Here is a 24,940-nt window from a genome sequence, read left to right on the forward strand (position 1 = left end):
CCCGCGTGCATGAGAATGTGTGCGTGCACTTTTCTATGTGGTTTGTGTGAGTATGTGGTACTATTTTGTTCTTTATTTCTCTCTGTATGGTTGCACATGTGCCTCTAGGGATTTTTTTGTATCTGTATATGAATGTATGCACTTGTGTTTGTCTGTTTTTTGTTGTGCATGAATATGTCTGTTTATGGTGTCTGCCTGTGTGTGTGTGTGTGTGTGTGTGTGTGTGTGTGTGTGTGTGTGTGTGTGTGTGTGTGTGTGTGTGTGTGTGTGTGTGTGTGTGTGTGTGTGTGTGTGTGTGTGTGTGTGTGTGTGTGTGTGTGTGTGTGTGTGTGCGTGCATGCGCACCTGTGTGTTGTGTCCGTGTGCATGCGTGTGGGTTAGGCTTGTAACCAGAGCAGCAGATGGTGGAGACACACACACACACACACACACACACACACACACACACACACACACACACACACACACACACACACACACACACACACACAGTCGGTCAGAATGAGAGCAACCCCAAAGAGCTCTTCAGGTCGAAAGTCTGGCCAGCCGTTTCAATCTCAGCATGGGATAACAACACACTAATCAAGTCAGGGTGGGGGTTAGCAGCAGTGGCAACACAGCTCTTTGGCTTGGCCCTCTCCTAAAACAGGCACACCACACCCTGATCAAGTCTGGATTAGCGCTCAGGCTAGATATGGCTGCAGCCTTGGGACTCCTACCTGCCAGGTGGCACCTGATTGGCCAAAAGTGAAAAGTTGCAGAATTGTTCCAGGCTGCAATATTGAAGGAAAAAAAAACAGTTGGTAGACGTGTTATCCTTAATTACTAACTTGTAATCATGACACTGTCTATGTGAATTTGTCTCAACATTTGCCTTCAGGGGGGTCCTACAGCCATTTTAAACCGGCCCTGTCCATGATTCTACAGTTAGATGTACTGTACATTCCTAATCAGACTCGGTGGAACGCGCATGCAGTGTATGCATTCTATCCATTCAATTTTGCTCTAGACCATGGCCAAAACAGATCTGGAATTCTTTATGCTCCTCGTGTGTATGAGATTTGTAAGGGATTTGCGTGGTAGACTACCGTAGTTGTTGACTTTGTTGTAAGCGCTGTGCTGTTGGACGCTCTCCACCAACTCAGACAGACTCTGACCGTATGTTTTGTTTTGTTTGTTTGTTATTCTTTCAGGAAAAAATGGTGTATTTGCCTGTGTGCCTGTTTGAAACCGTGCCCTAGTTCTGTGTTTGGATTCTATGCTCGTGTCTTACTGTGTAAATGTTGTGTGGTGGTTGTTTGGTATGGTTTGTGTTGGTAGCACTTTATTTTCGGGATACATCTATTAGCACTAATACATACAATGTTAATGCCTGCATAAGTAACTTGTAAGGCATGTATTAAGCAAATGCTAAGGCCTACTAGGTCCTTACTAAGGTTAAATTGATAATAAATCCCTTATTGTGCATGAACAAGACATTTGCGAATACATGCCTAACAAATGTTTGATTTTGCTTTGTACATGCCTTACAAGTTACTTATACAGGCACATTGTATGTATTAGTGCTAATAGATGTAAAATAGAGTGTTACCGTGTTTTCAGATGACAAGCTGGAGACTGCATCGAAAGCAGCTCGGGAAACTGCACTTCCCTGTGTGAGTGCGTGTGTGTGCATGTGTGTGTGTGTGTGTTTCTACTCTTGATGTGGGCATGATTTCAGATGAGCAGACGGACCTCACCAAGAACATATCTGGGAATTCTGTGTGTGTGCTTGCACATGTGTGTGCGTGCGCATGTGTGTGCGTGCATGCGAGTGTCCGAACAGCCAGACCTCAGTGATGCCATGTTTTGGAAGTGTGTGTGTGTGTGTGTGTGTGTGTGTGTGTGTGTGTGTGTGTGTGTGTGTGTGTGTGTGTGTGTGTGTGTGTGTGTGTGTGTGTGTGTGTGTGTGTGTGTGTGTGTGTGTGTGTGTGTGTGTGTGTGTCTACACTCTGACGTGTGTGTGTTGATGATTTCAGATGAACAGCAGGGCACGCTGAGGCTGAATAACCTGACCAAGAGCATGTCTGGCAAGTACGTGTGTCGCTCCAGCAACACCGCAGGGGCAGAAAGCTGCTACATCAATCTGGAGGTCTCTACCCGTGAGTAGCACAACACCAAACTTGTTTTTGTGTCTGTGTGTGTGTGTCTGTGTGTGTGTGTGTCTCTGTGTGTGTGTTTGTGGACACCTGCAAGTGTGTGTTTATGCGTGCTTGTGTCTGTTCCTCTGTGTGTGTGTGTCTGTGTACGTGTGTAAGGGCGTGTGTGTGTTTGTGGACGCCTGCAAGTCTGTGTCTGTGTCTGTGCGTGTCTATGCGTGCTTGTGTCTGTGCCTGTGTGTCTGTGACCGTGTACGTGTGTACGGGCGTGCGTGCGTGTGTGTTTGTGGACACCTGCAAGTCTGTGTCTGTGTTTGTCTATGCGTGCTTGTGCCTGTGCCTGTCTGTGTGTGAGTGTGTCTGTGTGCGTGCGTGCGTGCGTGTCTGTGCCTGTGTGTGTGTCTGTGTACGTGTGTAGTACGTGCGTGCGTGTGTCTGCGTGTTTGTGTGTGCCTGGTGGCTCTCGTTCATTTCTACGACAACGCCTTGGACAACAAGGGCATGATGAAAGACTCCATCATCCAGGCTCCACTTGGAGGCCACCTCTCCTCGTGCCTGCCAGCTGTTATTTATTGTATTGTCGTATGCTGTTTGTTCATCTGAAGGCTATGAGCTCCCTCATACACCTGAAATCTCCTGACACATTTTTTTTCGTCTGGCTGGAGTGAGGAATTGCCACCAAAGACCAAATACACCTTAGGAGTCAGTCTGAATCGTCTGTATATTGGATTTAAGATTCAAGATTCATTCATTGGTCTTGTGGGAAATTCGCTGCTAGTTTATGATTAGTTAGTGTGTAGCCATAGTGCATTCTTGAATGCGTTTGGCCCTCACTGGCAGGCATGCTACCTGACGGCTGAAATTAAAGTTTTTTAGCATCTGGGAGAGAGCTTCTATTACAAAAGAAATATTACCTACTCTACTGAACAAAATGAACCAGCTGCAAATTCAATTTTATTATTAAATAATCGATTGTCATGAATCGATGCAGTGTATTGTATTACGATGCATTATCATGACGATTTGTTTGCACGACCCTAGCAGGCATACCATCCGACTGCTGGAAACCAGGCTCGGATAGTGTTTTCAGGCCAATACAGACTCTGGTTGAAAACTTTTCTTGGGAATCAATCTGGATCCTCTGTTTATTGCTGGAGTGTAATTTTGGTGTGTGCTTGAATGCCCAGCCCCTTGTTTGCAAAGCCATGACTAGCTGTCTGTCTGATAAGGGCTTTAATGCACAGAGCAGTAACATTGAAGTATACTTAAGAAGAATACCAGTACTGAGGTTTTTGCATTATTGTGTGTGTCTGCGTGTGAGCGTGTGTGTGTGTGTGTGTGTGTGTGTGTGTGTGTGTGTGTGTGTGTGTGTGTGTGTGTGTGTGTGTGTGTGTGTGTGTGTGTGTGTGTGTGTGTGTGTGTGTGCGCGCGCGCGTGTCTGTGTGTGTCTGTGTCTGTGTCTTTGTCTGTGTCTGTGTCTGTGTCTGTGTCTGTGTCTGTGTCTGTGTGTATGCACACGTGTGCATGTGTGATTTTATGAGTCAATGTTAGTGATGTCTGTGTCTGATTTTTGTCTCATCTCTCTGTAGCCACCAGTGCAGGTGTCATCGCAGGGGCGGCGGTGGGCTCTGTCCTGGGATTGGTGGCCATCATCCTCTTCCTCGTCTTCATCTTCAGGAGGAGGCGGGACACTGAGGAGGAGATAGCCAATGAGATCAAGTAAGGCTGACCAACATCCAATCCCTATTCTGCGTGTCTGAGTGATGTGTCAAAAATAGTAATTAGTGTGAATACTCTGAAATTGTTGCTTGCAATATAATCTGTGTGAATATACCATAGATAATTAAATAAAATGTGTGAATATACCATATTAAACCAATTGAATGAATGAATAATGAATATCCATAGATATTACTGTACATTATGTGATGCGTACCAAGGGGACCTAATTACGTTCAAAGTTTTTCCTGGGTTTTGTTTGTGTGCTGTGGAGCTGTTAACTGGTTACGAAAGTATGCAGAACATCTCAACACATATGCATGTTAGCTTAGTTTCACACATTTGTTTTGTCTAGTACACAATTATATGCACCCCTAGCCTGATAAACCAGACTAAATGTGGATGTCTAATTTAGTCTGGCCTCGATGCATAATACATCCGAAGATTGTTGATGAGAACAACCTTCCCTCAAAACCCTGCCCGCTTTGATTCAAAACACATCTTTGCGTTGTAATTGGTTTGCCCGATTCATGGCATTCTGGCTTCATTGAATCATTATGCGAGGCCAGACCCACCCGTAGACAAAACATTTTGCCGTCCAGCGGGTGGCGCTGGTTCACCAGGCTAATGCACCCCTACTCTTCAGACCACAAACGGCGTGAGAGCTTTGTTGTCCTGCGCTGTTTTTGTATGGTAACACATTATTAACTTTTCATTTGGTTTAATTTTTTAAAATGTATTTGTTATCAAAAGATTTGACGAATGACGCATTGCTACAGTATCCAGTTTAACAGCGGTAAAGTCAGACAATTACATCTTTTTCTATCAATTACATTTTTCCCAATTTTATTTAAAATGCTAATTTTTGACATTCTCATTGCAAGAATTCCCAAGCAAGAACATCTAATTCAGTCTAATTATACATCTTATTTACAAACATACACACACAATTGTTCTGTCTTCTTTCAACTAGTACTTTAGATTGTGGTAGTGTGGTTATTGGGTTTACTGCGGAAATCGAGTTAACTTCTAACTTCTAGTTATTAACTGAAAATGTTCGGGACCCCATCTACGGTGCAAAAAATGTCACCAACAAATTGCACTTATTAGAATAATAATGTGTGTATCGTTCCATCATTGGCATGGAGGACGCCCATGTCCTTAATATTCCCAATACTAAAATTATTAATGTGTGTTTTTAAAATAAGTGTGCTGTTTTAATGTCCTTGATATCAATTATTAATGTATGAAATTGTTATGTGTGATCTTAACAGGGTAACTCTGGTGTAAAATTGAACACGGTAAAAGACACGTTAGACAAGTTTGCTGAGGGAATGCCTCAGTGTTCTCATGCCTCGTTACAAATGTGAGGACTCTTATTATACTACATGGAAGTGTGGAGCTAATACTTCCTGCCCTTTTATTGTTTTAATCAAAGCTTTAAATTATACTGACAATTACTATTAGCATTTATGCTTTTGTACCGAAAACAAATGTTTTCAATGCCACTATTTTTTTGTCCTTTGCTCCTCATCAGGAGGAACTGATCATTTTAAGATTTTCAAAATGAATTTTACACCAGAGTTTGCTGAAAACTAATGTGTGATCTTAATTTGTGTGGTATTACTGTGAAGTTGCGTTATATTAATATAATTCTGTCAGATCCACTCTAGTCAAAAATGATACTGGAAACAGAGATATATTTCAGAAGCTTTATTTCTGAATGCATACATTTGTGTTTGGGGGTATGGCTCTGTTCGGAGGAAGTTCCCCGGCTTCTCCATGAGCTCCATGGAAGCCAATACAGGGAACAGCAGCATCCTCAGGTGGCGTGCGTTCCATTTAGCTGGAAAGGCAAAATACCCCCTAGAACAGAGCAAGCAACAACAGCATGACATTGTTTGACAACGATTAGTCTGGTGGAGCAGGGGAGGTGGTGGGAGCAAAACAAGCAGCAAAAAGCAATGACAGGAAAAGAAATTCGGTAGTTTAAATAAAGCGCGCCATATGTCAGCATCCAATTGCGAGCTGCAGCTGATTAACCAAAGCGCAGCTGATTAGTGGAGAGTTGTATGGGTTGGGTCGGCGTCAGCCAATAGGCAAAAGGGCGCATTGACTACGTGGTCTGCCAGAACTAACGCAGATTGCTCGATTAATAAAGTCTGTGATATGAATGCAATGTGCATGAAACTCTAATGCTCATGTTTGTCTGTAGGGTGCTATCCCACACTGCAGGGATGATGACCTTAAGTAATAATGTGATGTGCAATATTGAAATGATGTCATGCCATGTCTTAGAAGCTGTTGACACGCATATGGATATTTCTTTAAAAAACGCATTGTTTTTGGCCTCTCGTTTACATGTAAATAGAGTTTTAGAATGCTCATTTCGAAACTCTGGATTAAAAGAATATCCCGTGTAGGGGGCTAAAATGCACTTCATCCATATGTCGTGTTTACATGTAAACACCTTAAAAAATATCTATATTTAAAAATATCCGCATTTGTGTAAACAGCACCTAATATTAAAACACTAATTTACATACCTGTACATGGTGCTGTACTCTGCAGGGAGGACGCCCAGGCTCCCAAGCGCGTGTCATGGGCCAAAAGCGGCACGGGCTCGGACATCATCTCCAAGAACGGCACGCTGTCATCCATCGCCACCAGCCCCCCTCCGCACGGCTCTCTCGACCAGCTCCACCATCACCACCACCACCACCACCTCAACCACCAGCAACAGCAGCCCGGCAGCAACTACAGCTATACTCCGCCCCGCGACATGACCCCCGACCCCGCCGCCGTTCCCATGGCGGCGTACCGCGTGCGGCCTGGTCAGCCCAACCCACTCCACGGCCTACCGGGCTACAACGCCAGCGGCTCGCCCCAGGCACAGCACTCCTCCCGGCGGAACGCCCAGCAGGGGGGGACGCTCACGCGGCGCCCCGCTAGTGCGGGCGGCCATCGGCACGTCGCTGCTAACGGCCCGGCTAACCATTCGGGTAGTCACGGTAGCGTGGCATACCACACGCCCCCAAACCCCTATCCTCTCAACCCTAATGGTCCTGTCCACGCGTCAAGTCCACGGCCAACCGGTAGTAGCAGCACGACCCTCTCATCCAGTCCACAACCGATCACGGCCAACGGTCCCGTACACACAAACAGCCCTCGGCTACTCAGCGCTAGCACTCAAGTCTACGCTGCTAGCCCCCATCCAGTCAACGCTAATGGTCCCGTCCACAGCCCCAGCCCTCGACCAATCAACGCTAATGGTCCTGCCCACAGCCCCAGCCCTCGACCAATCAATGCTAACGGTCCAGTCCAAACCCCCAGCCCTCGGCCAATCAATGCTAACGGTCCCGTCCAAACCCCCAGCCCTAGACCAATTAATGCTAACGGTCCCGTCCACAGCCCCAGTCCTATACCAATCAGTGCTCCGGGTTCCACCACTGACATCCCTCTGAGGACTGATGGGGCTGAGCCACAAGTCCCGCCCCTGACCACGCCTCAGTCCACACCACAGCTCACCCCCCAGCTCCAATCACAGACCCTCCCCCAAACAGGCATTTCCATGGCAACGCTGACCCGCATGGGGGCGGTCCCTGTCATGGTGCCGGCCCAGAGCCAGGCCGGTTCTCTGGTGTAGCTACGACTGGATTGGTCTGTTCTAGACTGAACTAGAGTTGTACGGACTGGACTCTTTTGCAGGCCGAACTAGACTGTGATTTCGGCACCAAGGGAGCTGGAAAATCTGGGCCGGATCTCATCATGACTGATGGGAATCAGGAGCAAGTTGATTTGCTTGCGAACCGACCATGTGCTCTGTGGCAGACCCACAGAAAAGGGACAGGAGAGAGAGAAGTGGGGGAGGAAAGTGTCGAAACTGAGCTGGATGAACCCTGCTTGAAAACACACACACACACACCACACACACACACACACACACACACACACACACACACACACATAACACACACACACATAACACACACACACACACACACACACACACACACACACACACACACACACACACACACACACACACACACACACACACACACAACAGGGCTGAGCTCTGAGAAGTATGATCTTCTGTGCTTTGACTTTTTTTTTTTTTTATAACGACTTAAGAATCCAAGTCTGTAGCCACTGCATCTGTACAACGAATCTACTTGTCTTTGGCAGGATTATTTCTACAAAACTGTACAGTTACTATTTCATTTCTTTTTTTCTGTTTCATCATGTTCAATAGTGTTATACTTTATGACTCTGCTCCAGCCTGGTTCAGCTTTGAAGGGTTTTATTTTTTTTTACCAGGAGTGTATTTTGAAGGTTGTGTTTCCAACAAGAGTGTGTATTATGAAGGTTGTGGTTCGATCAGGAGTGTGTTACGAAGGCGGTTGTGTTTCCACTGGAGGACTGGCTGCGTCCTGAACGGGTTTGTTTTGGTTGTTTGTTTGAGGAGCAGGGATGGAAATAAGCATCCGTCCACCTGCCAATGACAGGTGAATTTGTTTAAGGTGAAAATGTTTAAGTTCCACCCATGTTCAGGAGTGTATTAACCGGAGAAGTGCATTATCCAGAATGTAACTGCAAACTGTAAAGTGCTGTTGCTGTGCTGATTAAAAAATGTCTTGGAATTAAGAAGAATTCAAGCCTGTTGAGCCTGTTGTTTTTTACTGATGGTACCTTCTTGGGTGCAGGGGAAATGATAAAACACACACACACACACACACCTGAAATACAAAAAAAAATCTGTCTATAAAAAGTCAACTGCCCGGCATCTTCCATCAAAAACTGCATGTGTCTCCTCTTTAAGCAAAGGCTGCTCGATATTCTGTGGCATACTACTGAGGACATTTTACCGATTACCAAATCATGGTTGGATTGATCCCTTTTAATTAGAAAAAAATGTGTATGCACATTAGTGTGCAGAACTCTCCCTACTGTCATGATGATGTTCCTTAGGCACTACATTAATAGCTACCCTTCCATTGCTAGCGGTACTTCAGCCAGCTTTAACCAGCTCGCTCGATTTCAAGGGATAAGCAGCCGACAGCCGCCAAGGCATTCAGTCGATGGAATTAATCATCACAGCTGGAGCCAAATAACATGCCCGCATGAAGTCAAGTTGCCACACTCAAGCATTTTAAGAAACACTTAAGACCTGTTCACTGGAATAAATGACTTAACAAGCACAGCGACCAATTATCTTCTAGTTAGGGTTTTTTAAAGCAATTTTAAAGCAATTTTGTGCTGCAACTTCCCAAATCCGAACACTCTACAGTTCATGAAATATGTGCTTTTATGAATGCCAACAATGCGGCGCATCCCAATTTTCCATTTTACTTTATTACAATGAAATATATCACCATCACACATAACACAGATTCAGATTCACTCCGAATCACCCACCTCCATCTCTTTGTGAAAGTAACGCTTCCTTTAGTAATCCTCTCTTATTTAAAGTTTGAGCAAATTATCAAGAAATATCACAGGAGTGGCAACGTTTTTGTCCACCATCCATGATATGTGATTGTGTGTATTTTAAGTCTCTCATTCACATACACCATCAAGTTCACAGGTGGTTCCATTTCTCCTACTGGCCCTGCCCTTCCTTAGTATTGCAAGACACACACACACACACAAACAGAGAAAGACAGACACACACACACACGCAAACAGAGAAAGACAGACACACACACACACACACACACACACACACACACTTTCTTTTGATATTTCCAGGCCCTGCCCTCCTCATTGTGCGCTGTGCTGCGCTGCCCAGTGAGATTGAACACCAGAGTGTTTACTATACTACACCTCCAGTACCAGACGGCCTTATCAGGCATCTGTGTGGACACACACCACACGTACAATCACACAATAATATCACAGTCAGTCACATTAACACCATGACACACAGAGGACTTGTCCTGGTTACCTGGCTCTACAGCGCTTATTTGGGTGAGTACTGTGCTGCTTTGTTTCTTTTTTTTAACCATTGGGTCGATTCAAAGACGGCCGGACCAGAGTCGCTACAGTTTAGTTGCTTTCCTGCTCTTCTTGAACTGTGTGTTTAACACTGTGCTTAGTTAGTTTAGTAAGTAGGATGTTTGTGTGTAGAGGTTTCCCTGTTTCGTGCAGCTGACATTGAGGTTGTTGTCATTGCAAATAAGGTGCTGTTTCCATGTAGCAGGATATTTTTAAATGTGGATTTTTTTTTTCTCCTGTTTAGGTGGAAACACAGCATGTGGATAAAAATAAAAACTCCATTATAACAGGTGTGTTTTAGCTCCCTAAATGGGATATTTGTAAAGCCGGATATTGATGTGTGGGTTTTAAAACTCTGCTTACGTGGAAACGGAAGGCCAAAACCAATGTAAACAGGAGAAAAAAATATCCACATTTTGAAAAAATCCTGCTACGTGGAAACAGCACCTAAATGGCACCAAGTCCAAGGTCCTAGAGCAGTGATTTTCAAACGGTGACCTTGGACTTCACAGGAGTGAGCCTTGAAGGTATTCCATGTCGGCCTTGAAATAATGTTATGCAAATCAAAATTGTATGTGTGTGTGTGTGTGTGTGTGTGTGTGCGCGCGTGCGCGTGCGCGTGCGCGTGCGTTGCTGTTGACTATTTATTTGAGTTTTGTTGTTTATTGAGTCAGAGGTGTGGGCCCCGAAAATTAGCAACAATTTCAAGTGGGTCCCAAGTTGGAAAAGGTTGGGAACCCCTGCCCTTGAGGTTTTCATTGTACATATAAGGGACACAAAGGCGTTGTATATTTTGAGCTTTCTTCTCTGAGAGGCAGTAGGCGAACCTAATAATTGTGCGACTCAAGGCGATAGCTGTTTTGTCCTTGTTATACTGTTTGCTTGCTATATCTCGACTTGCGTCCTATTTGTTTTGTGTGTGTAGTTGTATGATTGTTGTGTGCCCATGATCTGTGTTGTTATTATTACGTGCTTTTGTCAGTGTTTTTAAGGCTACAAGCTTCTCTTCACAAGGTTTTAACTGATTATGCTACCTCAGTACTTACTTTATTCATCGTAGTAAGCCTTTTCAAAAGCAAACATGGGAAAGATGGCTGCTGGAATTCTAGGACGCTGATTTGCTGTAGGTGTTAAACTTGCTTTAGAAGCCACTGACATACACTCAAGCATTAATTTATCATTTTCATCCAGATGAATGACTTTGACTCATGATAGATGGCCTATTTCTGGTACTGTATGTGTTCAATTCTTGTGTTATTGTTGTGTTCGTCATGTGTTGTCTATTTGCTTTGTTCATTTGTGCTATTCTGTTATCTATCTATCTATCTATCTATCTATCTATCTATCTATCTATCTATCTATCTATCTGTCTGTCTGTCTGTCTGTCTGTCTGTCTGTCTGTCTGTCTGTCTGTCTGTCTGTCTGTCTGTCTGTCTGTCTGTCTGTCTGTCTGTCTGTCTGTCTGTCTATCTATCTATCTATCTATCTATGCTGACACATGGTGTTTATAAATTCATTTACTGTGTTATGTTACTGGCATGTGGCCTTGGTGTGTTTTGATGTGCATATTAAGGGGTGTGCCAACCGGAGGGCCCCTCAGTGAAGACGCCTGTGTACGTGAAGGAGGGGGCCACTGCAGAGCTCTCGTGCACCTATAACACCCCGGGGGACCCCAAATTCACCCTGGAGTGGCGCTACGCTCCCCCCGGAGTCCCTGAGATAAAGGCCAGAGATGTGAGTACGAGTGTGTATCCTCCGCCATGCAAATGTGAGTATGGAGACATATGAATACATTTTATGCATTTTATGCATTGAAAGTGAAAGCTCAACTGAGAAACTCCAACTCCCATTGTCATTGTGGCAGAGCACTCCACAGTACACAAGTGCAAACTGCACACAACGAGATTGCATTTATGCCTTACCCGTGCAAGGGGGCAGCCCCCAATGGCGCCCCAAGGGAGCAGTGTGGCAGGACAGTACCATGCTCAGGGTGCCTCAGTCATGGAGGAGGATGGGGGAGAGCACTGGTTAATTATTACTCCCCCCGCCAATCTGGCAGGTCGACTCGGGAGTCGAACCGCCAACATTTGTGCTACAAGTCTGACACCCGAAACGCTTACCCATGACTGCCCATATTGCTGCAGCATGTACTGTATATAATTTGCATTGTGAATGAAGGAGCGAGTGAGTATGCATTTTTGCATCGTTGACCATTGTAAAAACACACATTACTACTATTGAGTAGTATGGGTAGTCAGTATGGCAGTCATGGTTAAGCGACTTGTATCCCAAAGGTTCTACTCCCGACCCGCCAGGTTGGTGGGGGGAGTAATTAACCAGTGCTCTACCCCATCCTCCTCCATGACTGAGGTGCCCTGAGCATGGTACCGTCCCGCCGCACTGCTCCCTAGGGGCGCCATTGGGGGCTGCCCCCTTGCACAGATGAGGCATACATGCAATTTCGTTGTGTGCAGTGTACAGTGAGCACTTGTGTGCTGTGGAGTGCTGTGTCACAATGACAATGGGAGTTGGAGTTTCCCAGTTGGGCTTTCACTACACTTCACTTGAGGTGCTGGGAAGAGGGAGAGTACCGTATGCCTGATTGGTCCCAACCTCAATAGTTCCACTTTGTATGCACTTCATATGCAGTCTCACTGGCAGGGCAGGACTAAGATGGCCCGGGGCCCCTAGGCTACAGATTGCTGTGAGCCCCCCACCCCCATGACATCAAATGTGATGAAGAGCATGTAGCTCAAAAACTTTCACTTGGCGAAAAGAATAATAACACTAAAAAAACAGGAGCAAGTGTGCGGACATTCAAATTTAGTTTCACAGTTGTCTGACTCTTTTGTCCTGCACATGTGCTTTGGACGTGCGCACTTTGGACGCCGGATGCCTGAGTACCAGCGAACTGAAAAGATGTATGGAGAATCGGGATGACTGGAAGCAACGATGGAAGACTCGTCTGAGAACGACCTAGAGAGACCACTACAGTACTTTACATAATCTTAAACCTGCAAGACCCCTGTATTTCCATTTCAAGAATGTCGAGACACAGTATCACTTGGCATTTAAAAGTTGTCTTTCTTGTATGTAAAGGCTCTGCGTGTGGGCCAGATGAAATGGCTCAGTGTGGCTGCATGTGGGTCACACACACACACACACACACACACACACGCACACACACACACACACACACACACACACACACACACACACACACACACACACACACACACACACACACACACACACACACACACACACACACACACTGACATACAGGCAGGTAGGCAGGCAGGCCTCCCTCAAGTCTAAGTTTGCCCACCTCTGCTTCACACTATGCCCATGGTCACAACGGACTTAAGCATTCCTTCATACATCAATCAATTCTTCTGAAACGAACCTTGCTCGGGGATGCGAAATTAATTTCAGTGCAAACTGACAATAAAGTACTAGTAGAGTTGGGACTCTACGCATCATCCCTCACTCAGCTTGCAGGTGCAGCACAGTGGGACAGACATCACTGGAAAGGAGAGGCTGGAGCACACTGCAGCTTAGTTTTCAAGACTTTATTGTGTGAAAACTAAGCTGCAGTGTGCTCCAGCCTCTCCTTTCCAGTGACAATAAAATAGTATCGTATTATATCGTATTGTATCGTATCATATCGTAATGTATCATATCGTAATGTATCATATCGTATTATATCGTGTCATATCGTATCGTGTCATATCGTATTGTATTATATCGTATCGTATCATATCATATTGTATCATATCGTATCATATCATATCGTATTGTATCGTGTCATATCGTATGGTAGGTGCTGTATTACGACGGGCAGATGTACCACAGGCAGCTGTGGAGCAGCAGGATGTCTCTGGTGCAGAGCCCCCCGTCCAACGGCGTGGCCTCCCTGCAGATCAAGAACGCGCGGCTGTCTGACGCTGGCATCTACATCTGCGATGTCAAGACGCCCAGCAACTGGGACAGCAGCGGCCATGGCCTCATCAACCTCACTGTGCTCAGTAAGAAGCTCTTTTTTAACGATATTTTGGGGACTTTTAAGTCTTTCTTTTTTTGAGATAAGATAGTGGAGGAGAGACAGGAAGCAAGTAGGGAGAGAGAGAGACGGAGAAGTTATCGGCAAATGACCCGGGTTGGAACTGAACCCGGGTCGCCAGCGTAGCAGTCCAGTGTCCAGCCGTTACAGCCACAGCTGGGCCTCAGTAAGAACTCGAATGACTCAAACGACCAAATACCAGTCCAGAAAAGACTCCATAGCAACTCACTCAATAAGGACTTAATAAGCAGTTGATAATAATGAAGTGAAGACTCACGCAACTCAAGCAACTCAAGCTCAAGTGAAGACTCAAGCAAATTGGTAAGGACTCCCTAAATGCTTATGTGTGGGGCATCACTGCTGCAGTGCTGTGTCTGTGTCCATGTCTTTGCCAAAGCCTACTGTATGTGAACATAATGTTTAGTACCTCCACTGGTTGTCTCACACAGTGAGTGGTGCATTGTAGTTATTTGTGTGTTTGTAGTTATTTGTGTGCATGTGTGCGTGCGTGTCTGTCTGTCTGCCTTTCTGTCTGTCTGTCTGCCTGCCTGCCTGCCTGCCTGCCTGCCTGCCTGCCTGCCTGCCTGTGTTTGCCTGCCTGTCTGTCTGCCTGTCCGCCTGTCTGTCTGTCTGCCTGCCTGCCTGTCTCCCTGTTTGCCTGCCTGCCTGTCTGCCTGCCTGTGCCTGCCTGCCTGTCTCCCTGTTTGACTGCCTGTGCCTGTCTGCCTGCCTGCCTGTCTCCCTGTTTGACTGCCTGTGCCTGCCTACCTGCCTGCCTGCCTGTCTGTCTGTCTGCCTGTCTGCCTGTCTGTCTGCCTGTCTGCCTGTGCCTGTGTGTGCATCTGCATATTATTCAGTCCTTTCCTCCTTTTTGTCCTCTTCTCTCTCTTGCAGCTCCGCCATCTTGGCCTGTGTGCACTATGACAGGGAAGAACTACGAAGGCCACGACGTCACCCTGCAGTGCCTGAGTGAGGCGGGCATCCCACGGCCCATTTACACCTGGAGGAAAGACAACAACCAGCCACTACCACCCAACACTGTCACAGGTCAGTACCATAGCAACAACCAGCCACTACCACCCAGCACCGTCACAGGTCAGTACCATAGCAACAACCAGCCACTACCACCCAACACCGTCACAGGTCAGTACCATAGCAACAACCAGCCACTACCACCCAACACCGTCACAGGTCAGTACCATAGCAACAACCAGCCACTACCACCCAACACAGTCACAGGTCAGTAGTGCCATAGCAACAACCAGCCACTACCACCCAACACCGTCACAGGTCAGTACCATAGCAACAACCAGCCAGACTTTATAGTCGAGTGCAGGCAGTGTTACAGCCAGACCCTACAGCCGGACACACATACAGGTGTGAATTGTCTGTTACTAGGACAATTAGTACCTTTGAGGCTCTGTCATGAACTGACAGAAACTTCCAACAATTCAACACCCCCCTCTCTGTCTACACACACACACACACACACACACACACACACACACACACACACACACACATACACACACACACACACACACACACACACACACACACACACACACACACACACACACACACACACACACACACACACACACACACACACACACACACACACACACACACACACACACACAATTAATTGACTGCAGCAGTGGTGCTTAGGCCTTATCTCTGACTCACCTGTTTGCCAAAGCACTGAAGGCAGAAACAACTAATGTGTTTCACAGAACTGCTCTCTCTCTCTCTCTCTCTCTCTCTCTCTCTCTCTCTCTCTCTCTCTCTCTCTCTCTCTCTCTCTCTCTCTCTCTCTCTCTCTCTCTCTCTGTGGAGTTGTGAGAGGTTTTGCTGAAGAAAAAAAAACATGTGAATGGCAAGACAAAGGTTGCTGTGTTCAGTTTGATTTGCATTTCCCTTGATAATACTGTCTGCATGACTACTTTCAGTGATACTTACTATGAGTATATTTGCCAGATGGTAATTTTGGTATGTGGGCGTATCCAGGAGTACATAAATGTTTGTGTGTGTGTGTGAGTGTGTGTGTGTGTGTGTGTGTGTGTGTGTGTGTGTGTGTGTGTGTGTGTGTGTGTGTGTGTGTGTGTGTGTGTGTGTGTGTGTGTGTGTGTGTGTGTGTGTGTGTGTGTGTGTGTGTGTGTGTGTGTGTGTGTGTGTATGCATCTGTGTGTGCATCTGCGTGTGCGTGTGCGTTTTGTGTGCACGCGTGCTTGTATGTTTTGTGTTTGTTTGTGTCATTATCCTGGCTGTTGCACCAAGCTCTCTCCACCATCTTCCCTGCAGATCCATGTTTGTTTATCAAGTGTGTGTGTGTGTGTGTGTGTGTGTGTGTGTGTGTGTGTGTGTGTGTGTGTGTGTGTGTGTGTGTGTGTGTGTGTGTGTGTGTGTGTGTGTGTGTGTGTGTGTGTGTGTGTGTGTGTGTGTGTGTGTGTGTGTGTGTGTGTGTGTGTGTGTGTGTGCTTGCATCGGCGTCCATATATGTTTCGGTTCGTGTATGTGTGTGTTTGTGTGTGTGTGTGTGTGTGTGTGTGTGTGTGTGTGTGTGTGTGTGTGTGTGTGTGTGTGTGTTGTGTGGTGGTGTGTGTGTGTGTGTGTGTGTGTGTGGTGTGTGTTTGTGTGTGTGTGTGTGTGTGTGTGTGTGTGTGTGTGTGTGTGTGTGTGTGTGTGTGTGTGTGTGTGTGTGTGTGTGTGTGTGTGTGTGTGTGTGTGCGTGCCTTTGTGTCATATGTTTGTGTGTGTGTTCCCCAGACCAGATAAGTGGCTCCCTGGTTGTGCGTAACCTGTCGGCGTCTGTAGCGGGCACCTACACCTGCACGGCCTCCAATGAGTACGGACGCACCGCATGCAGCCTCATCATCAGGGTGTCCAGTGAGTCACGACACGACACACACACACACACATACAAGAAACGCATACACACACACCTGCTGACACACACACACGCTGACACGCTGACACGCACACGCACACCCACACCCACACACACACAACATACACACGCAGGTGTGCGCGCGTTGGTTGGCTTAAGCGCATGTGCGCTCTCTCTCACACACACACACACACACACACACACACACACACACACACACACACACACACACACACACACACACACACACACACACACACACACACACACACACACACACACACACACACACACACACACACACACACACACATTTACTGACAAAATAGAAAGTCTGAGGAAGTTCATCTTCCACAGAGAAGAGGTCTTCAGTTGAGATGGTTTGGCATCTTTTTAAAATATACTTTTAGGGCTTTTTTCTGCCTTTTTTTGAGATATCACAGTTTAAGAGAGTGACAGCAAATGAGTGGGGAGAGAGAGGGGAAGGATAGGCATCTTAGCTCATCGAGTCACCATACCCCCATGGTTTGGCATCTTAATGTGGCTACTAAACGTTCGTTATCTGAACCCAGGAAGTCAACCACTGGTTATGACGCACACTGTCACATAGCCACGCACTGATGAGGGCTTGATAGCCGAAACGCGTTTTTCGGACATGGTGGTAATATGAATAAATAATGAGACGCAGTTTGTGAGTGCGGATTTTTCTTCCTTAAGTTGATACATTTTATCGCGCACCCAAAGACTTCCGTTTTTCCAAGAAGTTGAGCGCGGCCTTTGCCAAAACTTGAGAACATTGGTCCTGACTGGCCACAGTGGCCAGTGTTCGAGTACATTAAGGACAACAATATCTGCTCTCAATGTCTTCAGATGTCTTTGCAGAATATGAACAGTAGGGTTGCCAACTGTCCTTTGAATCGTCCTGTATTTATAAATAAAAGTACAGTTTCTGTATTGAGCTGAAACAGGACACAGGACGTTAAAATGCGTTAAAATGCGTTAAGATGCAGGGAATGACATCTTAGAAATACACATTTTAATAATAATAATAATGAATTTTATTTGAAAGCGCCTTTCAAAACTCTCAAGGACACTGTACAGACAGAAACAAAATAAAACAAGACACATAAACAGAATTTTAAACAAAAATAAATAAATGAATACAATTTTTTTTTTTTTTTAAATGTGAAAATAAAATAAAATAAAATAAAACAGAATTTAAGAATCATAAAGAATAGGCTATTTGAAAAAGATAGGTTTTTAGCCTGGATTTGAAAAGGGGGAGAGAGTCAGTATTGCGGATGTCAGGGGGAAGGGCATTCCACAGCTGAGGAGCAGAGCAGCTAAAAGCTCTATTCCCCATGGAATTAAGACGGGCAGAGGGGACAGAGAGGAGAATGGAGGAAGAGGAACGGAGGGGGCGGGAGGGAACAGCAATGTGAATAAGATTAGAAAGATAAGGGGGGGCAAGATTGTGGATAGCCTTGAAGGTGTGGAGAAGTATTTTAAAATGAATTCTATATTTGACAGGGAGCCAGTGAAGATGTTGCAGTGCAGGGGTAATATGGTGACAGGAAGGGGTTTTTGTAATGATGCGGGCAGCTGAGTTCTGGACCAGTTGGAGCTTGTGGAGAGATTTTTGAGGGAGACCAAAGAGGAGAGAATTACAGTAATCAATGCGGGAGGTGACAAGACTGTGTACAAGAATGGAGGTAGAATGGGAAGTGAGAGAGGGGCGGAGACGGTTAATGTTGCGTAGGTGGAAATAAGCAGACCGTGTGATGTTGTTAATGTGGGAGAGGAAGGATAGAGAGCCATCAAGCAAGACGCCCAGACTCTTAACTTGAGGGGAGGGGGAGACAGGAGAGTTATCAATTGAGAAGGAAAAACTATCAGATTTAGATAAGGTGGATTTGGTGCCTACAAGTAGGACTTCAGTTTTGTTAGAATTGAGTTTCAAAAAATTGGAGGTGAACCAGGATTTGATTTCAGAGAGACAGGTGGTGAGGGAGGGGGGAGGGAGAGTGTCAGAGGGTTTGCCAGATAAATAGAGCTGGGTGTCATCAGCATAGCAATGGATTTGCGGAATATATTACCAAGGGGAAGGAGGTAGGTGATGAAGAGGAGGGGCCCCAAAACAGAACCTTGAGGGACACCAGAGGTAACAGGGGAGGGCTTAGATTTAAAAGACTTCATTTGAATAAATTGAGAACGACCAGAGAGATATGAGTGGAACCAGTCAAGGGGTGTGTTACTAATGCCAATTGAGGAGAGTCTGTGGAGAAGGATAGAATGAGAGATGGTGTCAAAGGCTGCACTGAGGTCAAGGAGAATGACAATAGAGAGTAGTCCAGAGTCAGCAGCCATGAGCAGGTCATTAGTGATTTTAACTAGGGCGGTTTCAGTGCTATGTCGGGGGCGAAAACCAGACTGGAAGTGCTCATAGAGGGAGTTAAGAGTTAGATGGGAATGGAGTTGAGAGGCTACAATTTTTTCTAGAATTTTGGAGATGAATGGAAGGTTGGAGATTGGGCGGAGATTGTTGTAGTCAGAGGGATCAGAGCCAGGTTTTTTGAGTATAGGAGTGACAGCAGCAACTTTGAACAGAGAGGGTACAGTACCAGTAGAGAGTGAGGAATGGATGATGGCAGAAATGAAGGGGAGGAGAGAGGGGAGGCAGGATTTGATGAGGGTTGTGGGGAGGGGATCAAGCTGACAGGTGGAGGGCGTGGATTTGGAGATGAGGACAGATATTTCAGAGGAGTCCGGGAGATGAAAACTAGAAAATAACTGGTGGAGGGGGAAGAGATCAGTGGGGGAGGGAAGAGAGGGGTTGCAGATAAGATGTTGGTGGATTTTTTGCGGGGGAAGGACCCCCAGACCCCTGCCATAATGATATTGACAGTTGGCAACCCTAATGGGTGGATAACGGCACCATAGTATTTCTATACTATTTGAAAGAAACACAATGGCCCTGCCATGGCCAAATGGTGGGGCACTCGTATGCTATGCGGCTGACCCAGGTTCGATTCCCGGCCCGGGTCCTTTGCCGGCCCTTCCCCATCTCTCTCTCCCCACTCCCTTCCTGTCACCACCTTTACTGTCCTATCATAGATCAAAGTAAAAAAAAAAAACACAAAAAAAAGAAACAGAAATATAATATTTGTATCCATGTATTCGTTTCTCCAAGTCAAATGAGGGTACTGTAAATGATTAGGACATCTTTAACCCCCTAATACTTAATGTATGCATTAACGTGATAGTCAGAGTGTGCAGCTAAGGATAGATGTACTGTATATGTTGAGCAGCAGCTTGCCTCTGACCATGGGCCTTGACGATCTGGGGTCACGTTGAGGGCAAAACATTTATTCTAAGCTTACTGTAGGGATTAATTGTATAACATTATAAAATTAGACTTCTCTCTATATGTATTATTTAGACTTATAGAGTATTAGTGTATGAAATAGAAGCCAAAAGTTCACAGGAAGACCCAAAGTGTAGAGGGGGTCATACATACCTTCAGCTTGGAAAAAACAAAACATTCCCAAACCGTTTGTATTGACCAGATGCTTAAAGGTACACTGTGCAAGATTTTTAGTTGTTTATTTCCAGAAGTCATGCTACCCATTCACTAATGTTACCTTTTTCAGGAATCAAATTCTAAGTATTCATTATGACTGGGAAAATTGCACTTTTCATACATTGAAAGGGGGATCTTCTCCATGGTCTGCCATTTTGAATTTCCAGAAATAGACATTTTTACCTGCAAAAATGACTGTACTTGGGCCTTAAGTAAGGGTTAACGTTCGGCGAGAAGGTCGCTACCGTGGAATAGCAGCACGACAGAGAGAATCTTTAGACCCCGACGCGGAGCGGAGGGGTCTTGTTCTCTCTGAAGTGCTGCTATTCCACAAAGCGACCGACTTTTCCACAAAGCGAAGCGACAATTTCAAATTCTTTGTATGACCAGTGCATGTAAAGAAATTGACAATAAACTTGACTTGACTTGACTTGACTTGACTTGACTCGCCGAACGTTAACCCGCTTATTATATGGATATACTTAAATGATTCACACATGGCGGGGACATTTCTTTAGGCCTATTTAATGTGAAGTCTACTATAGTTTTAATGTCAAAAGATTGTCGCTGCGCAAAACAAAACAGTGCCGTTGTGGAACACCGCTAACAGCTAGGTAGCCAGGACAACAGGTGTTGTCTATCACAGCAGCTGATTAGAGTCTTGTTGAAAAGTCGCTTAAGCAGTGAAAAGTCTTGTTGCCATTGACAGCGGTCTGTTATAGACCAACCCGTCCGTTATCGAAAAATAACAGACGTGCGAACGTTGGGGAGCCCCGTTGAAATGAATGGAGCATTCGACCGATGACGTCACAACCATATAATAATAGAAAATATTAGTTTATTTCTTAGTAAACTTTCATGAAAAGATCAAATTTGGCAATAGGAAACCCAGTTTCAATGAGCAGCATAGTTGCAGTACTGTACCTTGTTTGACCATTTCCTGCACAGTGTACCTTTAACTGTCATACTCAATGACCCATGCTGGTATACACACACACATCTGAATTGTCTGTTGCCGATATTACATATTTACTTCACTACTACAGCCTCCAATCCTTTCTCACAGACCCCAGGACGGCCGGTGTGATTGGTGGAGCAGTGATGGGCGTGTTCCTCACACTGCTTCTGATTGGTGCAGTGGTCGCATTCTTCTTGTGGAGGAGGAAGAGGCAGGCTTCTAACAAACTGCAAAGTGGACAGAGGTTAGTCAGTGGGGTCTACTGTATACTTACACTTAGAGCATTATATCTCTTCTCAATGAACAATACAGAGATCACAGGGTGGGTTGGACAGAGAGTGATGGAGTTGGGCTGTAGATCACAGGGTTGCAGGTTCAATGCCCACCCTTTTCAATTCCTCCCTCTATGAGTGCGTCTTAATATGCGACCTTGCCTCCTCCACTTGCGCTTGTCTCCTCGTCCCGCCTCCTGGGCCCTCCTCCGTGGAGAAAACAATAACGTTTCCCAGCTGTCAGCCTAGCCACAACAACTTTTGAGGGACTGTTTTTCATTCACCATCCCAATTGCAAATGAGAAAAAGACTCAACAATTGAGCTTTTGCAAGATATTGAAATATAATGCTGTTGTCAGTGATGTCATCATGACGAGAAGCGAGTGGAGGAGGCAAGTGGAGGAGGCAAGGTCACATATTAAGACGCACTCTATGGCTGATCATGTACCCTTTGAGCATGGCACCTAACCCCACACTGCTCTAGGGACAGACATAACTAATTCCCTGTCAATTACTATCTGTAAGTTGCTTTTGGATAAAAGTGTCAGCTAAGTGTAGTGTAATTTTTGCAAATTGTAATGTAATGTAATGTATGGCTTTGAAATTATGAAAGGCTGGCTTGTAAGCCAATACAACACCACCAGTGGTGAAAGTAGGCAGGTGCCCACAGGTGCGCAGCATCAGTATAACATTTACAGCCTGTGTAGTACCTGTAAGAGAATAGGGTTAATGCTGGACAAAAACCCTCATCTGAACATTTAAAGTAGAAAACATACAACCACACTATGCCATTTGAGACAAGTGCCCTATGAAGAGAATAGCTCAAAGTTACCCGGAAATAGTCATGCAGTGATTTAGATCTGTAGCACATGTTTATTTTGTTTGCGCTCTTTCTGATGTTGGCATTGGAAGGGCAGTTGTTAGGAAGACTTGCACAAAATAGCTCCAGTAAGACGTGTAAATGACTTTCACCCCTGAACACCACTAATTAGAGAGCACTACGGTAAAGGGGCTGTGGCGGTCCCACTCAACTAAAATCATCTGTCTGTCTCGTCTGATGATCTCCTACTGTATCTCCTGAGTCTAAACAAGTTTCAGACCTGCTTAGCCTGGTTCTCAGAAAATAAGCTGCATATTTTGGAAGCAACAGAATACCGGCATATGGTTCGCTTAAAATACTGTAGGAAATAGACAATATGCATTGGCCTGGCTTACTGACTGTTGGGCCATTACAGAGCCAAAATAAGTCGAAATCAGCAGGGTGCAATTCGTCGGGGGCGGGATGGTAGGACCCCCCCACCCCCCTTCTGGTTTTGATATCTTCACTTAATGTACATGGTTTTAATCTCAGTCAGTTTTAATGTTAATCCATTGATGCTGCCTAAAATCTGTTAAGTATTCCCCTTCTGTCCATCCACCCCCCGCCTCCAGTCATGTCACCACCCTGGAAATAAGGATTGTGTGTGTGTGTGTGTGTGTGTGTGTGTGTGTGTGTGTGTGTGTGTGTGTGTGTGTGTGTGTGTGTGTGTGTGTGTGTGTGTGTGTGTGTGTGTGTGTGTGTGTGTGTGTGTGTGTGTGTGTGTGTGTGTGTGTGTGTGTGTGTGTGTGGTTGAATGGGGAACATAGATCTGTAGTCTACGTTATCAGGACTCCATTGGTCTGGCAGTTGATGCAAGCATGAGGACGATGAGAAATATGAAAGACAAATATGTAACTGTGAGTGTGTGTGTGTGTGTCCATCCTGTGTAGGCGTCTGAATGGGGAGCCTGGTTCTGAAGTCTACCTCACCGGTACCTCTGGGTCTGGGTCTGGGTCAACATCACAGCACTCCTCTCTGTACCGCGACAGTAAGGAGCGCTCCACACTGAGAGCGTGCCAGTCCAGTCCTATGGTTTAGTAGCCCTCACTCCCAGCCTGCCAGTCCAGTCCTATGGTGTAGTAGCCCTCACTCTCAGCCTGTCAGTCCAGTCCTATGGTGTAGTAGCCCTCACTCCCAGCCTGTCAGTCCAGTCCTATGGTGCAGTAGCCCTCACTCTCAGCCTGTCAGTCCAGTCCTATGGTTTAGTAGCCCTCACTCCCAGCTTGTCAGTCCAGTCCTATGGTGTAGTGTAGCCCTCACTCCAAGCATGTCAGTCCAGTCCTATGGTGTAGTGTAGCCCTCACTCCCAGCCTGCCAGTCCAGTCCTATGGTGTAGTAGCCCTCACTCCCAGCTTGTCAGTCCAGTCCTATGGTGTAGTAGATTACACACTCCAAAGTCTCAGCTCACTGCCTGTGAAGATTCTCATTCATTAAAGTCAAAAATGTTTAGGTATACATCGACAACTGGACTGGAGCTTGAAAACGTTTTAGCCAACAGGTACACTATCCCAAGATCAATCATTTTTCCCACATCAGAATTAGATGTTAATGAAGAGCTGGACCATTTACAAGCTCGACACAGAAGTCCAGTCTCCACTCGAGCTCAACTTTTTTTGACATCTCAGTTCACAGTGTACTGCCTGTTTTGTATTTGTGTATTTATGTCAGACACCTTCATTTCCCTCGGAATTAATCAAACTTCTCTACTCTGTGCTAAAAAGACAATACAAAGGAACTGTACATTTTTGTGAAAAACTGTGTTTAGTCATCTGGTGACTACCGTAAGTGCCGTAAGGGAATACAATGTATACAATAGATAAAAAAAGTTTGATTTGACAGTATGAAAACTTTGAATGTATTTGCTTAGTTTCAATGTTTTGTAGAGCACCTATACACCTATATGAACGTTTCCCCTCTGACCTTCTGATGTATAATACTTAGTTTTTTTTATTATGTTAAAATTCAAAGTAAACTAATCAATAATTGTATCATTTGTCTCCAGCGTGGTTACTAAAGTGTAGATGAGTGTTGCATTATATTATCTTCCATGTGGGATTACAAATTGACTTGACAGTAACAAGCATGAAAACACAGAGACGGTTATACAATTTAAAAGAAAAACAACTTGATATTTATTAATAATTGAGAGAACAGAACATTGTAAATAAAAATGACAAGGTGTAGATGTTAGAAGACTTGTGAAAGGTGAGGTGAGGCTTATCTTCACAAGCTTGAGGATAAACACACACACACGTCACACACACACATACAAAGATGGAGTGATAGCCTCCATGCCAACCTGCCTGTGTAGGATCAGAATCCTCAAGGGCATTACGAGCGAGAGAGAACAACACTGTGAAACGCATTGGTTGTTTCTGCTTGAGAGAGAGAGAGAGAGAGGAGATTTTACACAGAAACACAGTCTGTGAGGGCATTACAGCACAGTGCAGTAGCACAGTCATTC

General features: G+C 45.4%; 2 protein-coding genes across 2 annotated transcripts in view; both read left to right on the forward strand.

The window, feature by feature from the left end:
• The window catches only part of esamb (endothelial cell adhesion molecule b), a 129,178-nt gene extending 120,668 nt beyond the window's left edge, over nucleotides 1-8,510 (forward strand). The window contains exons 5-7 of the mRNA XM_063206221.1: nucleotides 2,019-2,141; nucleotides 3,728-3,857; nucleotides 6,429-8,510. Of these exons, the coding sequence (XP_063062291.1) occupies nucleotides 2,019-2,141; nucleotides 3,728-3,857; nucleotides 6,429-7,503 (1,328 nt within the window). The 3' untranslated portion in view covers nucleotides 7,504-8,510. The remainder of the gene's footprint in view (nucleotides 1-2,018; nucleotides 2,142-3,727; nucleotides 3,858-6,428) is intronic.
• Nucleotides 8,511-9,775: 1,265 nt separating this feature from the next.
• Nucleotides 9,776-23,639, forward strand: LOC134455191 (V-set and immunoglobulin domain-containing protein 2-like). Its single transcript, XM_063206223.1, has 7 exons — nucleotides 9,776-9,827; nucleotides 11,428-11,588; nucleotides 13,678-13,882; nucleotides 14,812-14,964; nucleotides 16,687-16,806; nucleotides 21,454-21,589; nucleotides 23,367-23,639. Exons 1-7 carry the CDS (start codon nucleotides 9,776-9,778, stop codon nucleotides 23,512-23,514), a joined length of 975 nt encoding a protein of 324 aa, XP_063062293.1. The 3' UTR covers nucleotides 23,515-23,639.
• The last annotated feature ends 1,301 nt before the right edge of the window (nucleotides 23,640-24,940 follow it).

The sequence above is a fragment of the Engraulis encrasicolus genome, chromosome 9 (genome assembly GCF_034702125.1).
Source record: "Engraulis encrasicolus isolate BLACKSEA-1 chromosome 9, IST_EnEncr_1.0, whole genome shotgun sequence".
Classification (NCBI taxonomy): Eukaryota; Metazoa; Chordata; class Actinopteri; order Clupeiformes; family Engraulidae; genus Engraulis; species Engraulis encrasicolus.